The sequence below is a fragment of the Neodiprion fabricii genome, chromosome 3 (assembly GCF_021155785.1).
Source record: "Neodiprion fabricii isolate iyNeoFabr1 chromosome 3, iyNeoFabr1.1, whole genome shotgun sequence".
NCBI lineage: Eukaryota > Metazoa > Arthropoda > Insecta > Hymenoptera > Diprionidae > Neodiprion > Neodiprion fabricii.
The window spans coordinates 31,028,325-31,050,432 of NC_060241.1; the positions used below are offsets into that span (position 1 = coordinate 31,028,325).

A 22,108-nucleotide genomic window follows, 5' to 3' on the forward strand; every position below is an offset into this window, starting at 1 on the left:
TTGTTTCTCTTAATTGCCAACCCGCAGGTGGATCGTATGAATGAATATTTATTTTCTCGCTCATGACACGGAAATTGCAGCAGTTTTACCGTTACATGCCTATTCTGCCACGATTATGGCAATTCAGTGTGCAACTTGTGTGTCATATTCGTTAATCATTATTGATTGTAACTGTTCAACTAATCGAATAATCCCAGTAATTTCGTTCTCGTGAACTTCGTATGTCCGTATGTACATGTGTGGCAACTACCGTTGAAATTTCATTCAACCGATGCACCTTTTCTTTGAATTATAAAACCTTGATCGAGTGTTCCATGCTGCAGTAAACGACAAAGTACGCACAACATATGTCAAATGGAAGTATTAATTGATCATTGTTCAGTTATGCACTTTAATATTTAAACTGATCGTGTGTCAGCCTCGAACTGAAAGTAAGCCGATTATTCGAGAAAATGCCATAGAGTATCAAATTTAATTTGTGCTATTAAATGCATTTTGAAAAGTTGCAGAGCGTATTACAACAATGAACTGAGTCAAAGAGGTCTGTGGGTCACGGTGCTCAATGAACGCGAATTTTTCTCATTGTCCACGAGAATTATGGGAACATAAGAGCAGACAACTCGCACGGGAAGATTCCCATGCAAAAATAATAAAGCGAGCATATATTTTCTCCTAATTAAAAGTTTCGCGAGCGTGGCGGGGATGTAAAAAAAGTTGCATACCGCAACAGCATTCCGAAGCAGTCAAATGATCAGAGACGTTGGCTTTACAACCCATACCTACGTGCGGAGTACACGAAACAAGTCAGGGTAGACTGCCGTACATCGTTGCTCGCTGGGATACGGTGTCACCTTACATTATCCAGTGCGTGACGATTATCAGAATGGAATTTCGAAAAATCCAACTAGGTATACACGATACGCAAGACGCGATCGAGAGTTTCCTGTCCATGCTCATCTGCACCATCTGAAAAATGTAGAAGCAAATGAATCGGAATAAAGTAGAAATGATCGCGAACATGCGGGCATAATTCAGGCTCAACAACCTCGAGCTGACATCTCCGACGCTTATGTATAACTACGTGTAACATGTATGTTATATTGATCCACATAACTGGTGTAATTGGGGTTCGTCAAAAATGTGACCGTATCGATTTTTCACAGGCCCATTACCACAGGGGTGGAAATCTCTATTTAATTAACACCCGTAGCGTAGCTGTTTTCTTCTTCTTTCGGCGAGAAACTTGACCCGAATGCCTTACGCGGTAAGGCGGCAGGAATCTTGGTTAAAATGCCCGTTCCCAAATTATTTACATAGTAGCGCGTGCAGCAAAGTCACCTACCTCAACCCCGCAGAGTTTATCGCTTATATTGCACAGTGAGTGACGAGCGTTTCTGCGGCAAACACATGACCGCCAGTTTCTGATTTTCTACGTTGCTTCAACTTGTTTTCTCACTTCTATCTGGCCACTTAACACGCAGTAATGGCAATTGATTCAACCAGTTGGTAAGGGAACAGAGGAATTCATTGAATGTAATTTAATTTAAAAAAAATGTTTTGCTACAGAGAACAAAGTTCATTACATTATGTTCGTCAAAGTGACAAGTTTTTCGAAGGCCTGGAGGTTTAGGAACACGCAATCGTATCTGCCGCAGGTGGGGTACGATATATCTGCGCGTCATTCACCCTGATCGTCTTTCTTTTTTTTTTTCTCTTTTCTTTCCTCACTTTATTACGTCGTATATAAAAACTCGAACCCCACGGAACGCAATTCAGGAAAGGAAAGTCCCATATAGATTTCAACAATTGCTTCAAGTTATACGCAGCGCGTTGGCCTTGCCCCTGCAGCGATATTGACAGTGAAATATTGTAATACCTGCTTGAATTTGGCGAGGAAATGGTTTCGATCGGCCACGAGGAAGGCGGTGAGTATTCGCAAGGCAAATAGAGGCAAAATTGCGATACTTTGCCACTCGTGGCACGAATAACGTGCCACAAGGCTGCAGAACGCTCGTCACGTTGAAATGACAGGGTAACATTTGCTACAGAAATCCTACACTGATAGAACCCCGCCACTCCGTCAAGTGTCAGGTTATCTAGAAGGACCGAGAAGATTGGGAACTGTATAAGCCACTCGTCGATTCACCAAACCGATTTTATCCCACCGAAGCTACTGGACCGTGCCGGATATTACGATTGCTTTTTGCCCACCGGTGTATCTGCGTATATAAAACACTCGGCGGTTCAGTGGAGAAAAAAATTGTTAACGTATCTTGCCGCTATATTCTCACGATAAACTCGGTAATTGAATAAGCGTATAAGGGGCGAGTGGGAGGGGAGTACAGCTTGCACGGTCTAAAATCATATCTATATTTAAGAGTTTTTTTTAAAGAAAGTGAAAACACATAGAGTAAATTGAGTTTGAAGGCCTCATTATTTCTAGTTTCAAGAACATTTTAGAATTTGTTCATTGAAAATCATAACAAAATGGCAGCATGATGCACATAAGTAACCAACGACCACGTTGTCAATCCGGTGGCGCAGATTCTTGGTCAATTTTGATTCGATCGACTTAAAATTTTGACAGAATCTTCAAAACTTGTTCATCGATTACAGTTTGTGGCTAGATTTTTGAATTTCTATCTCAATATTTTTTTCTAAAAATTTTCTTAACCATTTTTTGTTCATAATTGCATATATTTGGAAAAAAAACTTTTTTAACATTTGAGCTACGAACTCCAACCCGAAAAGGTGTTTTTAACTGAAAAATTTTTTCTATCCGTCACAAGGTGGATAGGGATATCAGGAGATGCGCCACCGCAAAAGCTCTTGAGATCGGAGTCGTTCGCTACTTGTGTGAGCAATTCAGCCATTTTGTTATTAATTTCAATGAATTTTGTGAAAATTCTAAAATGTTCTTGCAACTATAAATAATAAATCCCTCAAACACAAATTGCTACAAGTGTTTTTACTTTCTCCAATAACGTAAATGTTAAAATTGAAAAAATTTATGCCACGTTCACAAAATCAACTATATCAACTATAAGTGTATGGTAAAATTGATATTGTGTTTATAGTGCGCCAAACGATAATTTGAGTAAATTCTAGTATAAAAATTATCTTCCCGACTATAATATTTTAATTATACAGATTTTTAACTATATGCGCAAATTTTTCTCTCAGTGTAGGTGGAACTTACGTACACGGATCCAGAGTCCGAGGTGAAACCTTCGCATCTTTCAACTTCGTAAAGGTGATCCTGAACATTTACCCAGGGACCCATGATTTTATAAGATAGAATGGCTAGGTCCTACGGCCACCTTGTTGCTGGTACATCCCACAAAGCTGCAGTGACGTTCGAAGCTGCCTTGTAGGAGATAGTCCGCAAGCTACTTGGAAGGGATACGGTGATTTGGCAATTTCGGAATCTCAACGGTGTCTGTGTCCGGCCGACACTTTCTGACAGATTCTTCGAAGTTGTGGCTATTCTCCGGTGATTTACAACTATACCTCGATATTCCAAAACCTCCCAGTTGCTATCCTCTATTGGGATCGATCCTTCGGGTTTGTGCAGGCTTTCGCTTTCGGGTTTGCGTATGGTGACGTAACTGCGCTTACGCCACTTTGTGAGATACTAGACAGAAACACGAGATTTACCAATTTTCAAAATGCTTTTTTTCTTGTATCTGTGCTGCTAGCGAAGTATCTGTAATTCCTTGGTGAATATCAATTCACGAATCCAATAATCTATGAGAGAAATAAAAATAATAAAGTTCATGCGAACCTCGAATTTGATTGAAAAACTTCCGCAATAGATAAGTACAAGCGATGGATTAGATAACTATAAAGCGAGACAGGTAAACCGGTCGTGCAGCCGGATGAAAAGAAGCGAAACTTTTTTGTTCGAAGCCGGTGTTAGTTGAAATTCTCTCCGTGCAATACTTATTCATACATACAATTAGTAAAGTTGAAATTATACGATTCATTAAAGAGCCGAGGTCGCATTATTCTGGACTTCGCTGCTCACGTACAAACTATACGGTTAATTGCTAACAGCAAGATGAGTATATATATATATATGCAAGAATATACTTGTGTCTGTGCAAAAACACGACACTTGTATTTACAATTCCAGATTGTTCGTTCTATTTATCCGTGGCTGGAAAACGAAGGGGACAGAATCTGGTATACCTACTGCTGCAGCGTCGAATGAGAAATAAACAAAGAGTTTTCGGCAGACACGTCTGAGTTATTATTTCAAAGGAAGCCGATTTTATTTCTCATAAAACCAGGAGAATTTCGGTAGACGCGTATATAACGCACGGCGGCAACTGCGAATGGATTCCAGGAAAGCGATAATGTTATTATGCAAATCGATTTAGGCTGTGTGGCACAAGCGTGAGGGAGTTACAAGGGGCGAAAATATACCTACGTACACGTATGGCTTTCGGCCGTCAGGTATTTCTTCCAGAAGTAGCCGTGGATGCGCAAGTCCGGGTTTCGTTTGATATACAAACACCTTCGCGAGCCGAAATATACGGGTTCCACATCGACCTTAAAATACAATGGATATAATTTATAGCTCGAAGAGCCTCTAAACTAGCCGCCAACCTGGGGTCCAATTAGGACATCTACGATGGACCAATGATAGTGGTTAATAGTGCGGCAAAAATCTTCAACCCGTTACGAGTGGGTAATAAATTATCTATTTCGAAAGAACAAACCGCGGAATTAGATACTCACCGGTAAAATTGTTATTGCGGTTCACTGATCCTGCATCTTTGTTTACCTCGGCTGTACGGTGCGTGTTTTTTTCCACGCACATGTACCCGTATACGTTATTATACCCTTGTTCAATTCGTGACCGGTTGAATAAGTAATTGCTGGATTTATGTGAGCCTAAAGATTTACCGCACAAAGAGAAATTTTTCCATACACGTATAACGGTCTGCAGGCTGCGCCTGCGTTTCAAACATACGAAAATATTCCTCAATAATAACAACAACATCAACAACAATAATAACAATTATAATCATAATCGGCTTATTTACCTTTATCCACAAGAAAAGAATTCTTCCTGCTCAACACGCAAAAGAATTATCTATACGCCCGGCAGTCGGAAAGAATAGCGCCTCTTCGATCCAAACACTGTAAATTTTAAAGTTGGAAGTGAGCATGCATACAATATGCATGGTATACAAGTCTAGAACAAATTAGATTCAGGCTGGTACGAGGTAATGTTTTTGCTTACAGTTGGGTAATTTCACCTGCGTTATTTTCAGCGCATGTAAATGGGTTCCGTGCTGAAAGGTTTCCTCTGATTACCCCGTGCGCAAAGTCCGAAGCGGAAGATTCGAAGATCCTGGATCGTAAAATTGAAAAGGATGATTCGACCTCTTCGTACGGTGCAGCAATTCCAACGTCCCATCCATGAAACATCCATTCGCAATGTTTGAAAAGTCGATGCTCCTAGAGCAGGCCAGAGCGGCTGAAATCGTTGGCCAAAATTCAATTTTGAATAGTTCGTATTAAGTTTGTTAAAAAATGTTTAGAAACCGGTTACGTCGCGCAGGCCCGGGCCAAGGCACAACAGTAAAGTTGGGCACAACAGTGAGCAAGTATGGGTGGACCTCGACTCCTCGGCTGACTTCAAGTCGGAACATAAGGCTGCCGGTACACCGTACACCGTGAAGTACGCCGACTCAGCGCCGCTGTTACTACAGCTCGTGGTGTAGACACGCGATAGTTCCGATGATCACCGCGGAGAGATGAGGGGGCGCGGAGCGGAGGCGGGTTCTTCAGTTGAGCGGCAGACACGACGCCGTCGGTACGGGAGCGGAATGGGAGTGAGGCTCGTTTATTGGTAAAGACGAAAAATGATATAATGGAACGAAAACTGCCCCGGTGCGAAGAAACGTCGAAGAGGCGCTGAGAGCCGGTATAAAAAACGCGAGTGCGGTTAACCCGCGAGTCCCGTTTGCACCCTCCGATGTCAATTGTTCGTTGTTTTGTTTCTCCTTTCGTTCCTAGGCAAGTTGCATAGTTCGTGCCGATCCGACGATGTATGTTGACGATTGTATCGTTATGGTGATGTGAAACAATCGCGCGTCTCGTGCTATGTCACACGTTATTGAAAGACAAAAACGCAGGCGTGATATTGACAGTGTGAAGAAGATACGAAAGAAAATAAACAAAACAACAGCGTCGATAATAACCGAACATTGTAGTAATTTTCAACAACTTCCTCAGATTTTCTCACCGCGAACGTGTTCGACGGTGTGATTTATTAATCTCTCTATTCGCCACCGAGTAGGTAGGTAATTATCCAAAAAACTCGCTAAAGTGTCCCACTAATGATTAATTCTCCGCACATCTACCATCGTGTTCGCGTCTAGAAAAAAAAAAAGAAGAAAAAAAAAAGCAATGCAATACGAACCCGGATATCGAACAAAAGTCTTTCAGTCAACTTGCCTTTCGAGGCGCGTATTGCGCGTTTTCGTAGGTATTTCGAAGTATCAGGTGATAAAGAAGAAAGACCAATTGTAAGAAGAAGAATCGTTAGCGTACATACTCGGGAGTTGTATTGAAACTGCGGAAACAATACCGCTTGTACATACGTATAATATACTCTAATTTATACTCGAGTGGTTCTCGGTTCTTTTGTTTTTTTGTTTTTTGTTTTCTCTCTTACGTTTTTCTCTTCCAACTGTTTCGTTTCTTCTTGTCGTCGCACGGGCTTACCACACGTGCCTCTACTTGCGTAACCTGTAATTATTGAATATTAAGGTGGATATATGCAAGGCTAATGTTTGCATCTTTATGTATACGCCCGAAGGCCCCATCGGAGTAACAGGACTTTGAGTCCCTGCGCTACGTCGTCTCCGGGGCAAGAGAAAGAGAGACAGCGAGGAGGGAACGGGACCTACCGGAGTTATAACAGAACGTCCTCGTCGTTGCCGTGTCGTTCTCTCTAACGGCAGGAGAATCCTCTCCTCGTCGGCACTTGACTTTTTTCTGGCTGCTTAAACAGTAAACACACACCCTCCTCACCCGGGGTGGCTGCTGTATCAACCAGGAATTTTTTTCTTATTTTACCTCGACTCCGACTATCCACCTCCTCTCTGTGCTCGCTGTTTGGCAAAAACACCAGGATAAATAGGACCTTGGATATTTTGTCGCTGCTGCTCCACCCCCGTTGTTTACTCGCTATTGCAATACGTGACGTAAGAATAACGAACGGAGAACAATCATCGTATACATATGTATGTATGTCGTACGAAATGTGGGAATGAAACCGTGACAGAACTGCGGTTGTTACACGGATGAGTTCGTACGAGAAGAAGACGGATGAAAAAACTTTGCATATGTGTAACATACCTTGTTGGGTTGGTATTGCAATTAACCGAGTTTCACACCGTTTCAACTAATTCTTAACATACACGCGTATTTATTGCAACACACGGAAGACTTTTGAGATCTGATAAGGCAATAGATAGGAATATCGATACATCGGTTACGGTAGATTATACCCGTGTAATACCGAGGGAGGATTATTTACATAATTTTATCGCGTTGTTATTGGATGGTGTTTAGACTGTGACTAATTCAAAAGTGCTCCCCCCCCCGCCCCCGACTTTCCTCCTCTACTATCTTAAATTTTGCGGCAAATTTCTTCTTTCCTCCCGAATGAACGAACCGCGTGCGTCGAATGTGCTGCGGGGAAGTGAATATACACAAGTTTACTTGCAATTGTTTACCGTCAGGCCGTGGTGTATGTGTTGTTGTTAACTTGTATACCGGAAAAACAATAATTTATTTTAAAGAATATTATTGATTTTTAATTTATTAAACCTCCTCGAATCGTGATGCGCTACTCATCGTTCAGTGTTTAATTAACTGCGGAGTGGGTTCGACGATTTTAACCGATGGATATCGATGGATAAAAAATAGTGAGGAATTGTTACGGCGGTCGTCATACTGCAGAGATGAAGACCACGCACAGAGCTCTAAGGTAAAACACCATTCTATCTTACAATATGCCTCCCATGTATCTTTATAACCACTTACAGGCAGGATTTCTCTTCAAGTTGGAGTAACGTTATGTATGTATTATATACATGGTGTACGATTATTACCACATCACCGTGCCGTGCCGTTCGTTCGATTTTATTAAACACGGCGTTTCGTCGGCATCGTTTGGATTTAATTAATTGTAAGTGCGGATTGCATATCCATGTGTTTGGAACGGGAATGAATACGGCTTTAGTGTTGCTCTTTAGCTTTTGAAAAAGAATTTCATCGGTTTTATTACATATATCTCTCCTTTTCCATCAAATCGAATCTTAACTGTGACGTGAAAACATTCGAGGTATTTGTTGGCAACGAGCTTCGCCAGTGAAATCACAGACTTTTAATGTGTTCTACCAGATCTTTTATTAGGTATGCTAATTAATACATAACTGATCTCTTGACGTGATCTTCTCGATTTCGAGTGAAATTTCTCTGGTGGAAATCGAGTTATATTTTTCTCGAGAAACTTTCACAGGATCAACGATTTGAAATTCATAGAAACGCGCTTATCCGACATTCAGCGCGATGAATCTTCGTGTTTACCGATGAAGTATCTGGTATAAACAGTAGTATCACAGGTAGCCCGATACCTGCAACTCCGTAAATCGTGGAAGAAGTAATGACAAATCTATGCAATAGTCAATCGATGTAATTACTGTTAAACCTTGGAGTATGGAGAGAAGGATCATCGATCGTTGAGTAAAACAACGCAATTAGAGACCCGTAACCCGATGTGCATTAAAGCCAATCAACTTGCATTACAGAATTAGCGAACGCAGCAGCTAGGACAATTATTATTATAGCTGTTGCATGCAAGTATTATCCTAGTACGGTTGTCTGCACTTTGTAAGAATCGATCAGAGTTAAGTTACAATGAAAGTGAAAACAAATCCGGCGAGAATGAAAGAGGAAAAAGTAGGAAATATCTGCAACGGTGTAAGTCTTTTCTACGTGTCGTGCAACCTGTTGGAACAAAGATTTTCTTCTTTTGCAGGAGTGGTTAAAGGGTTTATATAAATCTGTTGTACATACTCACATTCCACATCTTGAAAGCAAGCAGCGAACTTGTGTAATATTCAATTTTTATTATTATTTTTAAAAAATGCCGACTGAATTGTACGCACATTATCAAGGAGATATTATTTCTTATGCACGTATAACTCGACATTCTAGGTTACCAATTTTCTTTCTAAGATGTATATTAGGGTGTTTCAAAAAAAGACGAATTTTTTTTTTCTCTTATGGTGTCCAAAAATTGATAGTATACCTGAAAACAAAAATTTTGGCGTCAATATGAGCTCTTAATATCAGTAGTAAGGTTTGCCTGTATCCATTTCTTTATTTTCCATTTAAATAACACGGGAAACTTTTTTTTTTTAATTTTGAATTTTTATTACTTTGGAACGGTTCATCGTAACAACAATCTAAAAAAAGAGATTTGTAGGAAATTTCACGCTCTACAAAAAATGGCCGAAGATTAAAGTTCCTCAGATCAACCGTTTCAAAGATATCAGCGATCAAAAATAACACTAATAAAAAATTTCAAATATTTTCCAATAAAACTACAAAAAAATATCATATGCCATATTTATATTATTTTTTATGTAAAATTACTTTAATTTCGTTAACCTGAGACTGTAAACTTTTTTTTTTTGCTAATTAATTCAATACTTAACTCACAAAAAGCACAAAAATCATTTATGTGATATTTTTTACCTTTATATTTATGTATTTGTGCTTTTTGTGAGTGCTTTTGTGAAACACCCTAGTGTATATACACGTATCAATGAATCATTTCTCATGGTCCGGGTTCTCCCTGAAATACACGTCGGCAACTCATAATTTTTTTTATCCATACGAGCGATAATTCAATTTTCAACCGTATCAATACTACGCTGCACTATTTACCGTTTACGCTGCAAAGTACAATTATTTTATCTTCTGTGTTGGATCTATTCAACCATATTGAATGTGACGATCTTTCGTCTATGTAAATCATACTCGAGAAGATAACTGGATACGGGAAGTTTCCGTTACAAAATGGCGTGATATTTTTGAAAATTTCATTGATTGAGTAGTACTGAAGTCATCGACCCCTCGTAAGTCTCAAATTTTACATTTTGTCTTCTCACGGGCTCACTGCTGTGTGCATTGAGCTTGAGCACGTAACTCGAGGTTATTATACGTTAAACCTCGATCATTGGTCGATTGTCACGTGGACTGAGAAACGTTGTTAACGGCACACGGTATAATTTTTTCCTTTCGCTTCCTGCCCTCCCCCGTTTCCTATCTTTGTTCCTTAAAAATATTTCATTTAATTAGTACCAACCGTTCTTGTTTGAAAATAAATGCGCAGTAAGCAGTTAGGCAGGTACAACATAATTGCGACCCAGCCGTTATAATTAAAGATTTTATCGTAATCCAGCCGCAAACTGTTAACCGTGGCCACAAATATCACGCCTACTATGTTACCGGCTTTACAACGAATATCCGCATTCGAATTCATCCACGTGTGCATCGTCATAGGTATAATTTATAGTTGAAAATAAAAACTGCTGTAGTAAAGTAAATGCATAATATACACGTACACCCATTACGTATCAATGGGGAACAACTTCGCTGGCAAATATTTTAACTCATAAATGATATTGCAGTATGCTTTTTCTTTTCTCAGTTCGAACAACTCTTCATTGCTTGTATATATATATAATAATAGAACGATTATTTCAGTGAAATGAGACATGCTTGTCGTATAAATAATCACTATTTCAGCGTTAATTATTGCGATACGACGAGACGATAAAAGTTAACTGGTTTTGTACGACACCTTGTAAGACGTTTTCGCGTTTCATATTTCACATGAATATTACGCCCGTGGAGCTATTTCGAATACTTGGAGCTGACGAAGGTGCAGAGGGAAAGAATCCCATGCACGGTCGTCTCAACTCTCAACACCAGCGCACAATAGTTAAGGTGCGCTTAAATTATGGGCTGTTCGCGGGCAGCTCGACCTCTTCTTAACGCACCTGTAGTGAATTCAGATGTAAATTCAAAGACAGGACGGGCCTGCCTGCTGCAACGAGAGGAGATTGCTTTTTCAGTCTCATTATAATGAATTCTTTGCCACTTTGCAAAGCGGTGCCCCGGTAACATGGGGAAAAAATAATAATAATAATTAACCAGTAATCAGTAATCCGTAAGCCGCAATCAGTAACCAGTAACCCGTAATCCGTAATCAGTAATCAGTAACCCGTAATCAGTAACCAGCAATCAGTAACCAGTAATCAGTAACTCGTAATCAGCAATCAGTAATCCGTAATCAGTAATCAGTAACCCGTAATCAGTAACCAGTATCCAGTAATCAGTAACCAGTAATCAGTAACCCGTAATCAGTAATCAGTAACTAATAATCAGTGATCAGTAAGCCGTAACCAGTAACCGGTAAGCAATAGCCAGTAGCCAGTAGCCCGAAGCAGTTTTCTCAAGCTTATTTGATTTCTTGTAATTATGAATTAATATAATTAATATAATTCATAATATAATTATTAATAATACGTTTATCGTATACTGTTATACGTTTCTCGCAATGAACTAGGATTTACCTGCGATAAGAAATTTCGCAGCTTTATCATGACGGTGAAATATGTGCGAAGAATTTTAATATCAAATGTACTGATCGTACATTCGCCAATATGTAATCTGCAATTTTTATTCTCCTTTCTCTCTCGCGCTCGAATTTTATTGAATCATGTGCAGCAAGAGACCCAAAATTCATCATCCGTTCAAAGTTCCGATCGAATCCAAGCTTGATCGAAAATACAAGTTTTTAATTGTGAATTTCGATGTAATATTTTGACAAATGAGAAGAACGTAATTAGCCGTCTTGGAGTACCAAGTGATGAAATTGTGGCTAAATATTACATTGATTCGCAATTTCGTTGGCTATTAGAAGACTTTTCGATTAAGCTTGATGGATCGGAACTTGAAGTACACAATTTATCGAGTTGACATTTTGGAAAAAAATATAAAGGAGAAGTACATATTTCTTAGATAAATCGAAGCCTTTCATTCACGGTGGGGCATAAAACCGATCAATTCTATAGTTTTCGGTGTAAAAAAACGTTTCGTCATGGAAACATTAGACCCTTGGTTAAGTTACTAAAGTGTGATTTTATATTTCACGCCGGGGTGAATTACACCTACTATTTGACAGTTACAGTTCATTAGCAAGAACTTTAGTTGGATTAATTAAGCTGCTAAAATACGACATTGATTTGTATCAAAGAAAAAAAAAAAATTGTAAATGTTAAATAATATCTGCGGAATAAGAAAGAAATATACCCATGATATGAAAAGTGGCTTTATGCAGAGAGGGCTTTTAAATTCGTTTTCATAGTCGTGCGTTAACGAGCTTGCCGTTCAAAAGCAATGCGAAGAGCTTTTTTCCTTTGTTCCGCGAAACAGTTTATTGTTTTTTGTTTACTGTACACGAAATTTGCCTACCCCCACATCAGCGCTTTATCGTACGGTATGCATTACGCTACCAACAGTTGTAACCGTTAACGACACAAGCAACGATACAATATCCTTCTACCGGGTTTCGGAGGGGACTCCAAAGTGTTTGGAAACTGGTGCAGCATGGGAGGGTAAGAAGACGCCTCCGCAAAGAACTAAAGCGCTTATCAAGGTCTGGTGACAAAATACACACGCAATGTTTAACGGCAAAACCCCGTCTTTGTCTTTGAGATAAGCTGGACAAACCCCGGCGGAGGAAAAGGAGAAAAAAAGGGAAGTCGTAAGTTTACCCACCTACGTACCTACCTAAGAAACCTATCCCACCTACCATCTTTCGTCACGGCCTGCTTCTTCTTCGCCCGAGACTCGCGGCGTCGTCGTTTGTTTACTAAACTTAATTTAAACAGGTACGCGCTCTGTGTATAATATTATTTTCCCATGGACAACAAACTCGGTCAGTTGAAGTAAACGGTTAATTTCATTCATTGACGTTAGTTGTGCGGCTCAAACGGCACATCCGGGTTCTTTTTGGGACTCCTCTCTTACGATGATATTTATATATGTATATATACGTAACACCGACGATCGACCGATCCGTCCTCTGCCAAAAACTAGATCAACAATCGTTACGACGAACTATAAATTAATCGGCTCATCGGATCAAACGATACTTTATCACCGATGGTCCCACCGAACGAACGGTCTTGCTCTGATAACTGCGAGCTATTCTCTCACCGGTATTATTGTTGCGCTTGCTGCCGCAATGCCCAAATAACCAGGCATGCGCAGGTCGAATTCTGTTATATCGCTGGTAACGAGATTAAAATAACCTTATAAATTGCGTATGCCTAATTTTTTTATTCTATAAAAAAAAAAATTTTTCAACGCTTCGATTTATATACACTAAGGTAATTTGATTTATCCAGCATTGTTTTACGCCAATAATGAAACCGCGTAGAGCGGTTTCATCCGTAGTATACAGTGTAATGTATATTTGAATTCAATTCGCGGTGAAAGATCTGCGGTAAAAAAGAATCAGTTGAGAAAAATGCGCATAAACTGCATGAAATTTTCTAGTAACTGCGGACGGAAAAAAAACAAGCTTCAACAGTCGTAAGGGAAATTCGTTCTTACAATTAGAGTTTTGAATGGCAGTTGCTTGGTTGTGAACTCATCCATGCATGGCTATTCTGGTCAATCAGACACTTGTGTGATCTTAAGAACTGCGACAAACATGTCAATCTACCTGTCCAAGAATCGTTGGTGAAAAAAATGAATCATCATTGTCGTTATCAGTTTAATACTGTTATTTTTATAGATACACTATGATATCAGTTTCTTCGATCGCGAGAGTGATACATCTCGTAGAAAAAAGGCGTGTTTTACCGCTCCTGCAGGGGTCACATATTTAATCACTCTCTCGACCTTAATTATTTCCGTAAAAAAGTTGTAGCATTTGTTAGAAGTTTTTCTTACACGACATGCTGGGATAAACATGTGCCGAAAGACGGATGGGGGTGAAAAATTAGAACGGCCGATTTATACAAGAACCAAAATATCGAATTTTCAAAGACGTGAAGATGTATTTCGTAGAATTGAGAATATAGAAATTCCAGAAATACAGAAAGGTTATAAAATATAGAAGAACAAAATTAAAAATCTGTATACGATTATACACTTTGGTATTCTATATTCTGATCTCTATTTTTCTCGACTTTTTACATTTGTTAAAATCTATAAGGTAGGTATTTCCGCTTCATTGAAAATTCGATACTGTGGCGCTTCTATTCTCTGACCTTTCTATTCTTTTACCTCCACCCTGAAACACGTGGATCCTTGGAAAGCGGATCAGTTAGTATTTTTAAGTTGTATATACATAATCTTGTAAAATCGATAATTGGCTTATAACGAAGTACGTAATGTCGTCGCCTCTCGTAGCGTCGCAAGTATTTTAGTAGAATAGCTATTCTTAACGAAAAAATTACGGTAGTTGCTTCATTGGTCAGTCAATATGGTTTACAAGGATTGAATATATTTAAGATGTATGTTTATACAGTTACTACCGTTTATTGTAATAACGCATGTTCAGGAAAAATCTTTACTTCGCACCACTAGAATTGTCTGAAATTCAGTAAATCATACCGAAGCAAACATACCCATATTTTTCAAAAGCTAACTTATTGAAAGTTATTCTAAGATTGCAAAATAATAAATTTCTTCCTGATGTTTCGCGACGTTAACGTTACTTGTTTCAACCTCGTAAAACGTTGGTAATCCTTCGAAGTAAATACTTGGACGGCAAAGTGAAAAAGGAATGTGAATAAAAGAAACCAATGTTGCAGCTGTTTACATCGTATTCCAATGCACGCATATGTTATGATTGTAGTGTAAAGTCGTCGCAGGACCATTGAATATTTTAGACATATGCCTGTATCAAATATCCTGTAAAGCTCATCTATGCGTTCGCGATATCTGCAATTCAACCCGACGGAAATGGTTTCCAGTAATTGCTCTTTCGTAAAACATTGTTCGGGAAGCTCGGTGTTCAAGAGTGTGGAAATATTTCGGCAAATAATAAAACTCGCGTTTAGACTGCGCATCCCGTATCGCAAGTTGTTTTATTTAAACCTTATACGCAGGTAGCGTGCTTTTATCATAAAACACGGATACGCAGGCAGTATAACGCAATATATAATACTTACGATAACGAAATGTGACGATGAATTTTCGAGAAAGAATCGTTACTTCGTAATTTTAGGATTGTCTGAAATTCAGTAATCCACACTTGAAGCGAAACGTATTCGTATTATGAAAACTAAACTCTTGACATTAGGATCTTTCTAGAATTGTAAGTCAATGAGTTTCTTTTCGATGTTTTGTTACGTTAACTTTACTAACTTTCACCTTGTGAAATGCGACACAGAACTTTGGACTTTGCACATTACAGTTTTTAAAAACCATCTCGTAACACGCCAACAAGCTTTAAGGCCACTTATAGATGAGCAAACTTTGGCTGTCCTGATGAGGATGATGAAGATGATGTTGTTGCTACCGCTGCTGTCGCTGTTGCAACTGCAACCAACGCGTCTCAATGATTTAGAATTACCGCTAGCAATAGGACGAGGAACCAGAGAATACGCAGGAAATTCTCCCCAGCGATACTGTGCAATTATAATTAAATTCTCTAAAGCTATCTCAAAACGTACAGCCAATTTTCCTCCTATACTTGGTATTGAACGATTCTTTTTATAAGATGATTTGTGATACGAGTAGCGTGGAGGAAAAGAAGTCGAGCCAAGAAAGCTGCTAACTAAACTATTCGCAACACGCGTCGGAGACCCAGAGGAATTAAGAAAATGAGGCTGCTGTGGTAAATGTAAGAGGAGATATACAAGAATGGAAAAAATAAAACGTCGATGATCGATCGTTTGCCGATTAAAATTTGCATAGTCTTTCAGACCCCTCCGAGGTATGTGCGAATAAATTCACGACGCCCGCGTTATCGTCATGACCCCGCATTATCGTACCTATCTATGCGCATATAACATGCAAACTACCACCTGTATATTCATAGCAATACGTATGAATTATTTACGGTAGGGTGTCCGGCTACTATCGACTCCATTATTCACCGTTATGATTATTATCGCTTTTCACCAACCACGTATGATGGTGGTTTTTTGAGTTTTCGATGTTTGAAAAAAAAAAGAAAAGAAAAAAAATGCATGGACGAGAAAGCTAATAGTGCGAATTCGTCCGATACTCCTTTACATTGTCGTATCAGTAATCTGAAAGTATTCTCTCTTGTTTGAAAATTTTCTCGCTTCTATGTACGCAAAAAATTGTTGAGGATTTGTCTTGGGATTTGTAGTGCAAGGTGTTTGAAAGAAACGAATGTTATTTCAGCGGATAAGTCGGCTTATTTTAGGTATATGGCAAGCTACTTTTCGAGAAGCTTAATCTTAGACGGAGAGACTTTTGGTATTAATGTCTGCTTCATCATTGCTTTCTCCATAATTGCAATGAAACGTAAGAATTTAGGGATAATCTAGGTACTTTAACAGTTATTCCTACGATAATAAGAGATCACAGTATTTCTATATGAATTATTATAATCTTGACGAACAAGAGTGTATACTTTCCATTTATTAGAACCAATATTATGTATTGTTGAGGAATTGGGACTGTGACAAAGTGATAGATATAAATAATAAGTTTTCCGAAAATAACTCTGAGAGTAAGTATTTTGAATAACGTGAGTCTTGAGAAATGCATGAAATTTTCATACATTCTCCATAAGCACGTTTATTGAATTGGCAGAAACTTATACTTTCTGCAACTCTGATTTGAGAGTAATTCTAAACAATTATTTTCGAAAAATAGTTTTCAAAAGTTGAAGCGTATCGTTTTGATTATCAATACAATGTGTAAAAAGCGTTTCACGACCTGATGGAGATGGACGTTGAACCAGAGGTCGAGGTATTCGAGTTCACCATAAAATTCAATCTAATCATTTTCAAATACGCTAATTCTCAAATGTAAGGGCGTTATGTGTAATGTAATATTCTTGTGAGTCATTTGAAAAACAAAAAAAAGATATGAACCCGGCATTTTCACAGTGACTTCTTGCGAAATTCAACTCGATTGTCCGTAAATTCGTATATTTTATTATAATTATGGATGAGCAATGAAGCAAACGTGATGCAAAAGTCTCTCGTACAGACTATGTAGGGTGAGTTACTTGATGCATCAACAATGGGTCAAAGTGACGCACGCAAAAGGTGGTCGTGTCAGAATGATATTGATATCGAAGGATCTCACTGCAGTTTCTTCAATGAGTGAATAATCACACATGTATCTTATTTTGCGAAGATTACTGTCCGATATATGTCAGCGATTGGCGTGATCCGGACCGAAGAAGAGAGGAAATTTCGGTAAATGATCGGAAGGGTTTTAACCGGTTTAAAAATGGTGAGAGAAGGACGGTTATGACCATTGGAAAAGGAGACGGAGGAGACCCCGCTAATAGTCGTTTCGATATTTTATGGATGACCCAGTCTGGTGTGAACGTGATTGAGTCTCCGCCGCCACAGACTGGCGAGCTGAGACCACTCAAGTTTTCATAACTTAACGGTGTCTCGAGACAGAAGCTGCACCGATCAGCTTCTGTACGGTATTCTGTTGGAAAATATGAAAACATTAAACTCTTCAATTTCTAAGAATCTTGAAAGATTTACGAGTTTGAAGATCTACGGGAGGTCTGGATGATAATTTTCATTGATGTAAAAACCACGATGAAGAATAAATTGCGCACCGAAACAATTGAGAAGATTCAGGAAAGTTGAGTCTCTCATCTCTCGCGCTGATACAATTTGATGGTATATGGTGTACCATCAAACTCTAATACAATGGTCGGGGAGAGCTGTTGAATTTATTTCTCTCTTATGCTGGCAGTTTTCTCTGCTTATTCTATTTCTGTAACTGTACTACTTTTTCTTTCACAGTAAATTCAATCTCAATCCCGCGGTAATTGACGTACGATTTTCATTTCTTGATAACGGTAGAACTGGTCAATTCTGTAATACGATAAATTTGATTTTTGTATTATAAACTTGTAATAGCTATGTGTGACATACATCTCATCGATACAGATTCATCGATGATATTGTTTTTGTCGCTACAACACCGTCCATATTATTTGCGATCAGAAAGTGAAATGTCGAAGAAAAAATGATGGTAATTTTTCCCGTTGTTTCCCTCCTAAGCACGGCAGGTATACCTGGATGATAGTTTGAAACAAAGAAGCTAAAATAGTTGAAAAAAACCTCGCGAAAAAGGAAGAAGAAATACTCTGCACAGTTCCAACAATTGCCGATAATTTTCAATTCCATTTATTACTTCTTTCAAAACTATGTCGCGATTAAATCGATTGAACGCAGTGCTGTGTGCAGGCGGGGTAAAAATTTTGCGGTAGAGAAAATTAAAGTTAGTAACGTTAACGTAAACCATTGATTTAAAATTTACAATTTTAGAATAATTTTGAAAGAGTTGCTTCCGTAATACGAGTCTTCATAACAGGTGTCAAATGCACCGTGAAGCTAACGTCACAAACTTCGATCTCGCGGCGGAAAAGCACGTATGCATTTCAGCTGGTGTGTTCATATACCAGGGATTTAAATGTCGATACTGATTGTCCGTGGACCGATGCAGCGACAATATTGTCACAGGAACCATTCCGCTACGTAACAGTAGGAATAGAAGTGGCAAAGCCATTAGGTGTACAACGATAGGCAATCAGGTCATTCAGGATGACCTCACGTGCGCGAAATCGTCGGGATCAGCTTGACGTGTTTAATTCGCTTTCAATTATTTTGATCCGTTTAATAAAATTGCAGGTCAGAGTCGAGCGGCTCAAAGTCTAGGTATCAGGTACGAAAACGGCGGTAGCAAGAGGTACTTTACCACTGGCTCTTAAAGTTTTATATACCGCGCAGTAAAGCAGCAGCAGCTGCTGCTGGGGAGATTTTATACAAACTTGAGGCGAATTTATATTCGCAATGGAGCGATGGAGCTGATGAACTCTCTTCCTCCAGCCTGTCTGCACGATATAATAACGGCCGCAATACGCTGCGGCGGACAATGAGCAATATCACCGCGTTCTTCTCACGATCTTGGACCGGTTTAAGTAAAAATCCGTGAGATGAGCCTAATTGAGATGGTACCATCACTGCTACATCTCTCTGCTCACTGCCGCATGCCGTCGTAAATCGGTATCTTAAGTCACGAAACGGTTACGGTGTACGTACCTACGTATCTTTTGTAATTATATACAGTGGCCAGTAGTGTACCACCCGCTCGCGAATTATTCGCTCGGTCGTGAAACTTGTTACAAGGTACAACCTACATTGGGCGACTCGAAGCTGTGCGGGTGATTATCCCGCTTACTACAACAATTTTCTTTGTCGCCTTCTACCCGGTTCAACCGTCGTCGACGCGATTCCAATGATTCATAAACCCTACGTCAATGGTCCATTGTGGAGTTTTGATAATACGCCGATCCGAGGACCATCATCATCATCATCGTCATTATCATCATCATCATCATCACATCATCATCATCATCATCATCATCATCATCATCATCATTATTTACTTTTGAGCGTTACAGAATCGATTATCACATAAATTTCGCGCTGTTGTAACGTGTCCAGCGAGAACGAAGATTGAACGAAACCAATGGTTTAGTATCCACGACGAGTCCAGGAACCTAAAATTTATCAAGTGTCTCATCAGAAGTCTTCTTCTCATTTATTTCTCCAAATATACGATTCGCGATTTACAGTCGATGAATTGAAGCGAAACGTTTCAACGTGTCAACCGTGAAACCTCCGAACGTTGACAACCGTGGTGGGCAGCATTAAATGAGCACAGCGTTCGGATCAATGCAGTTGTCTGCAAAATTGCCCGTTTCAACGTACACGTAACACATGCTACCCAACGATGTTCAACGTTTTAATAGCAAGGTTCCAGCGATGCATGGTCTCGATTCGAAAGGAGCAAGCGAGCACCTCCTAGTCGTCGAAGCCACGATAGTGTCCGTGCCTAGAAATAAGAGGAACCCGTATGTTCTCTGGGGCCCCGTGTAATCCAAGGCACGTAGGACCTTGACGTAATAAATACAAAATGCAACTAAGACCCGTGACTAAATAATGGTAATGTATATTTCGTGACGGTTGAGGGTGTAGCCGTTCCTCTCGATATGCTCTGCCGCCGCCGCCGCCGTTACGAGTGCAGTGTCTTATGGCGAATGTCTCCTCTGCGGCTATTCTTCTGCAAGTTGAGCGAGGAAAATTGTGCACACGCCGAGGATTAAAGTTACGATAGCTTGTACAGTCTCGGGGAAAAGTTTACTCTTTCTTGTCATTTTCAAAACTGATGACCCATACTCTGGCAAAAACTCGCGTTCCCTTCCGTCGCCTCTCTTCTTCTTACATGCCCACGAGAGAAATACACTTTCATCTCAGCTTCGTGTACGGCAGTTCGTACTGTACCACGACCCGAGCATCGAGTTACCCGCAAGTGTTGCATCATTTAGTGGGACTCCTCGGGACACAACGTTTAAATAGTTTATTTCGAATTTTCCGCAGCGTAGCCGTTTCTCTGCGATGTGTATTAAGACGAGAAAAGAAGGGAATAAAATTCTTCTCGCGGTGGTGCGATAGAATCTTTTTTTTTCAATCTCGATGAACTATTTAGACCGACGTTTCGTTCCTTTTTTCTCCCCTGCTGTTGTGGATTCTGGCTTTATTACGGTAATATTCACGTTGCCTAGTTTGCTTGTACAATGTACACGTACACGTACGCTGTACTTACTCGGTATTCTGCTGAACTTGACAAATTCGTGTACATTACCGCTCGACGCACGTCCTCGTGAATGCCTAATTTGATCTATGGAAAATAACAAACCGTTCTGCCAATTTGTTTATATTCGTTCGTCCGAATCGATGCAATTTCGCCCGAGACATCAACGGAATATTTTTTGCTCCAGACAATTTCTATTAATTCTTTCCAGTGGCGACAAAAAAAAAAAAAAAAAAATTTACAAAAAGCTATGCAACTAAAAACTGCGAAGAGGATGATTGAAAAACAGTTCGCTCAACTGCAACAGACAGAAATATATAGACCTTGTATAAATATTGAATCTTGTACAGTATAACATGTACATGTTTGAATGAAACTTACGCTAGTAATGAAGATTTCTCTTGACATCCGTTTGCCATGTGGATGCTTCATTTATATAATATAAATTTCGACTTCTCTTTGCCACTCTCGAATAAACTTTGAAGCGCCTGCAGACACAGTTTATTGCCGAGATCTTGGATGTAAGAAATTAGCTTTCAAGTTTATAATTCAGTCTTGTGTGCTAGGGTCGGAGGGTTCTGAGGTATGGAAAGGACTAAAGTTTAGGTCGATAACGCATATGTTACACCGGTCCTCGGCAAGCTTGAGAAGGTAATAAACCAGCCACCCCAAAGGCTGGTTGGAATTCGCGGATAGAGGACGAGGTCGTATTCCTGATCTACGCTATAAATTCGAATGAAATTAAAATAAGAAAATTGAATCATTCGGTGCTTTCACGATTCGATGGGCAAATGGGCAAAGAGTTTGTGCTCCGAGAGAGAAAGAGAAAGAGAGTGAGAGATAGATATAGGGATAGAGAGAGAAAGACTGTAATATATCCCACAATATTATCTCCAAATTTTATTTATGGGTATAATAAGACGTCGGAAATGTCACTTCGACCGTAAAAATAGTCAAGAATATTACATTTCACAACGAGTGTAAAAATATGACTATCGCTGAATTATTTCCACGGTTGTATAAGTCCTCGGCCCTCGTTTACAGTTGTTTATTAGCCTCTGTTCATTTTCATGGTCAAGAAGAGAAACAAGATTTTTTTCTTTGCAATAATATATTTTTACAATCTAAAGTATATATATAAATCTAAGGGTCTGACGAAAAA

General features: G+C 39.3%; 1 protein-coding gene and 1 long non-coding RNA gene across 4 annotated transcripts in view; one reads left to right on the top strand and one right to left on the bottom strand.

Moving 5' to 3' along the window:
- Positions 1–4,905: 4,905 nt before the first annotated feature.
- LOC124178731 lies at positions 4,906–5,625 on the bottom strand. The gene is made up of 3 exons (XR_006869886.1): positions 5,268–5,625; positions 5,052–5,148; positions 4,906–4,961 (listed from the first exon to the last, which is right to left on the bottom strand). It is a non-coding gene; the product is annotated as an uncharacterized LOC124178731 (long non-coding RNA).
- Positions 5,626–5,815: 190 nt separating this feature from the next.
- LOC124178727 overlaps positions 5,816–22,108 on the top strand; it is a 78,181-nt gene continuing 61,888 nt past the window's right edge. For 2 of the 3 annotated variants that reach the window (XM_046562298.1, XM_046562294.1), the window contains exon 1: positions 5,816–8,011. Coding sequence is in view for 2 of the 3 variants with exons in the window: in XM_046562294.1 (XP_046418250.1) it covers positions 7,986–8,011 (26 nt within the window). In the remaining variant the exon portion in view is untranslated. The remainder of the gene's footprint in view (positions 8,012–22,108) is intronic. The other variant, XM_046562295.1, reaches the window with a different exon arrangement.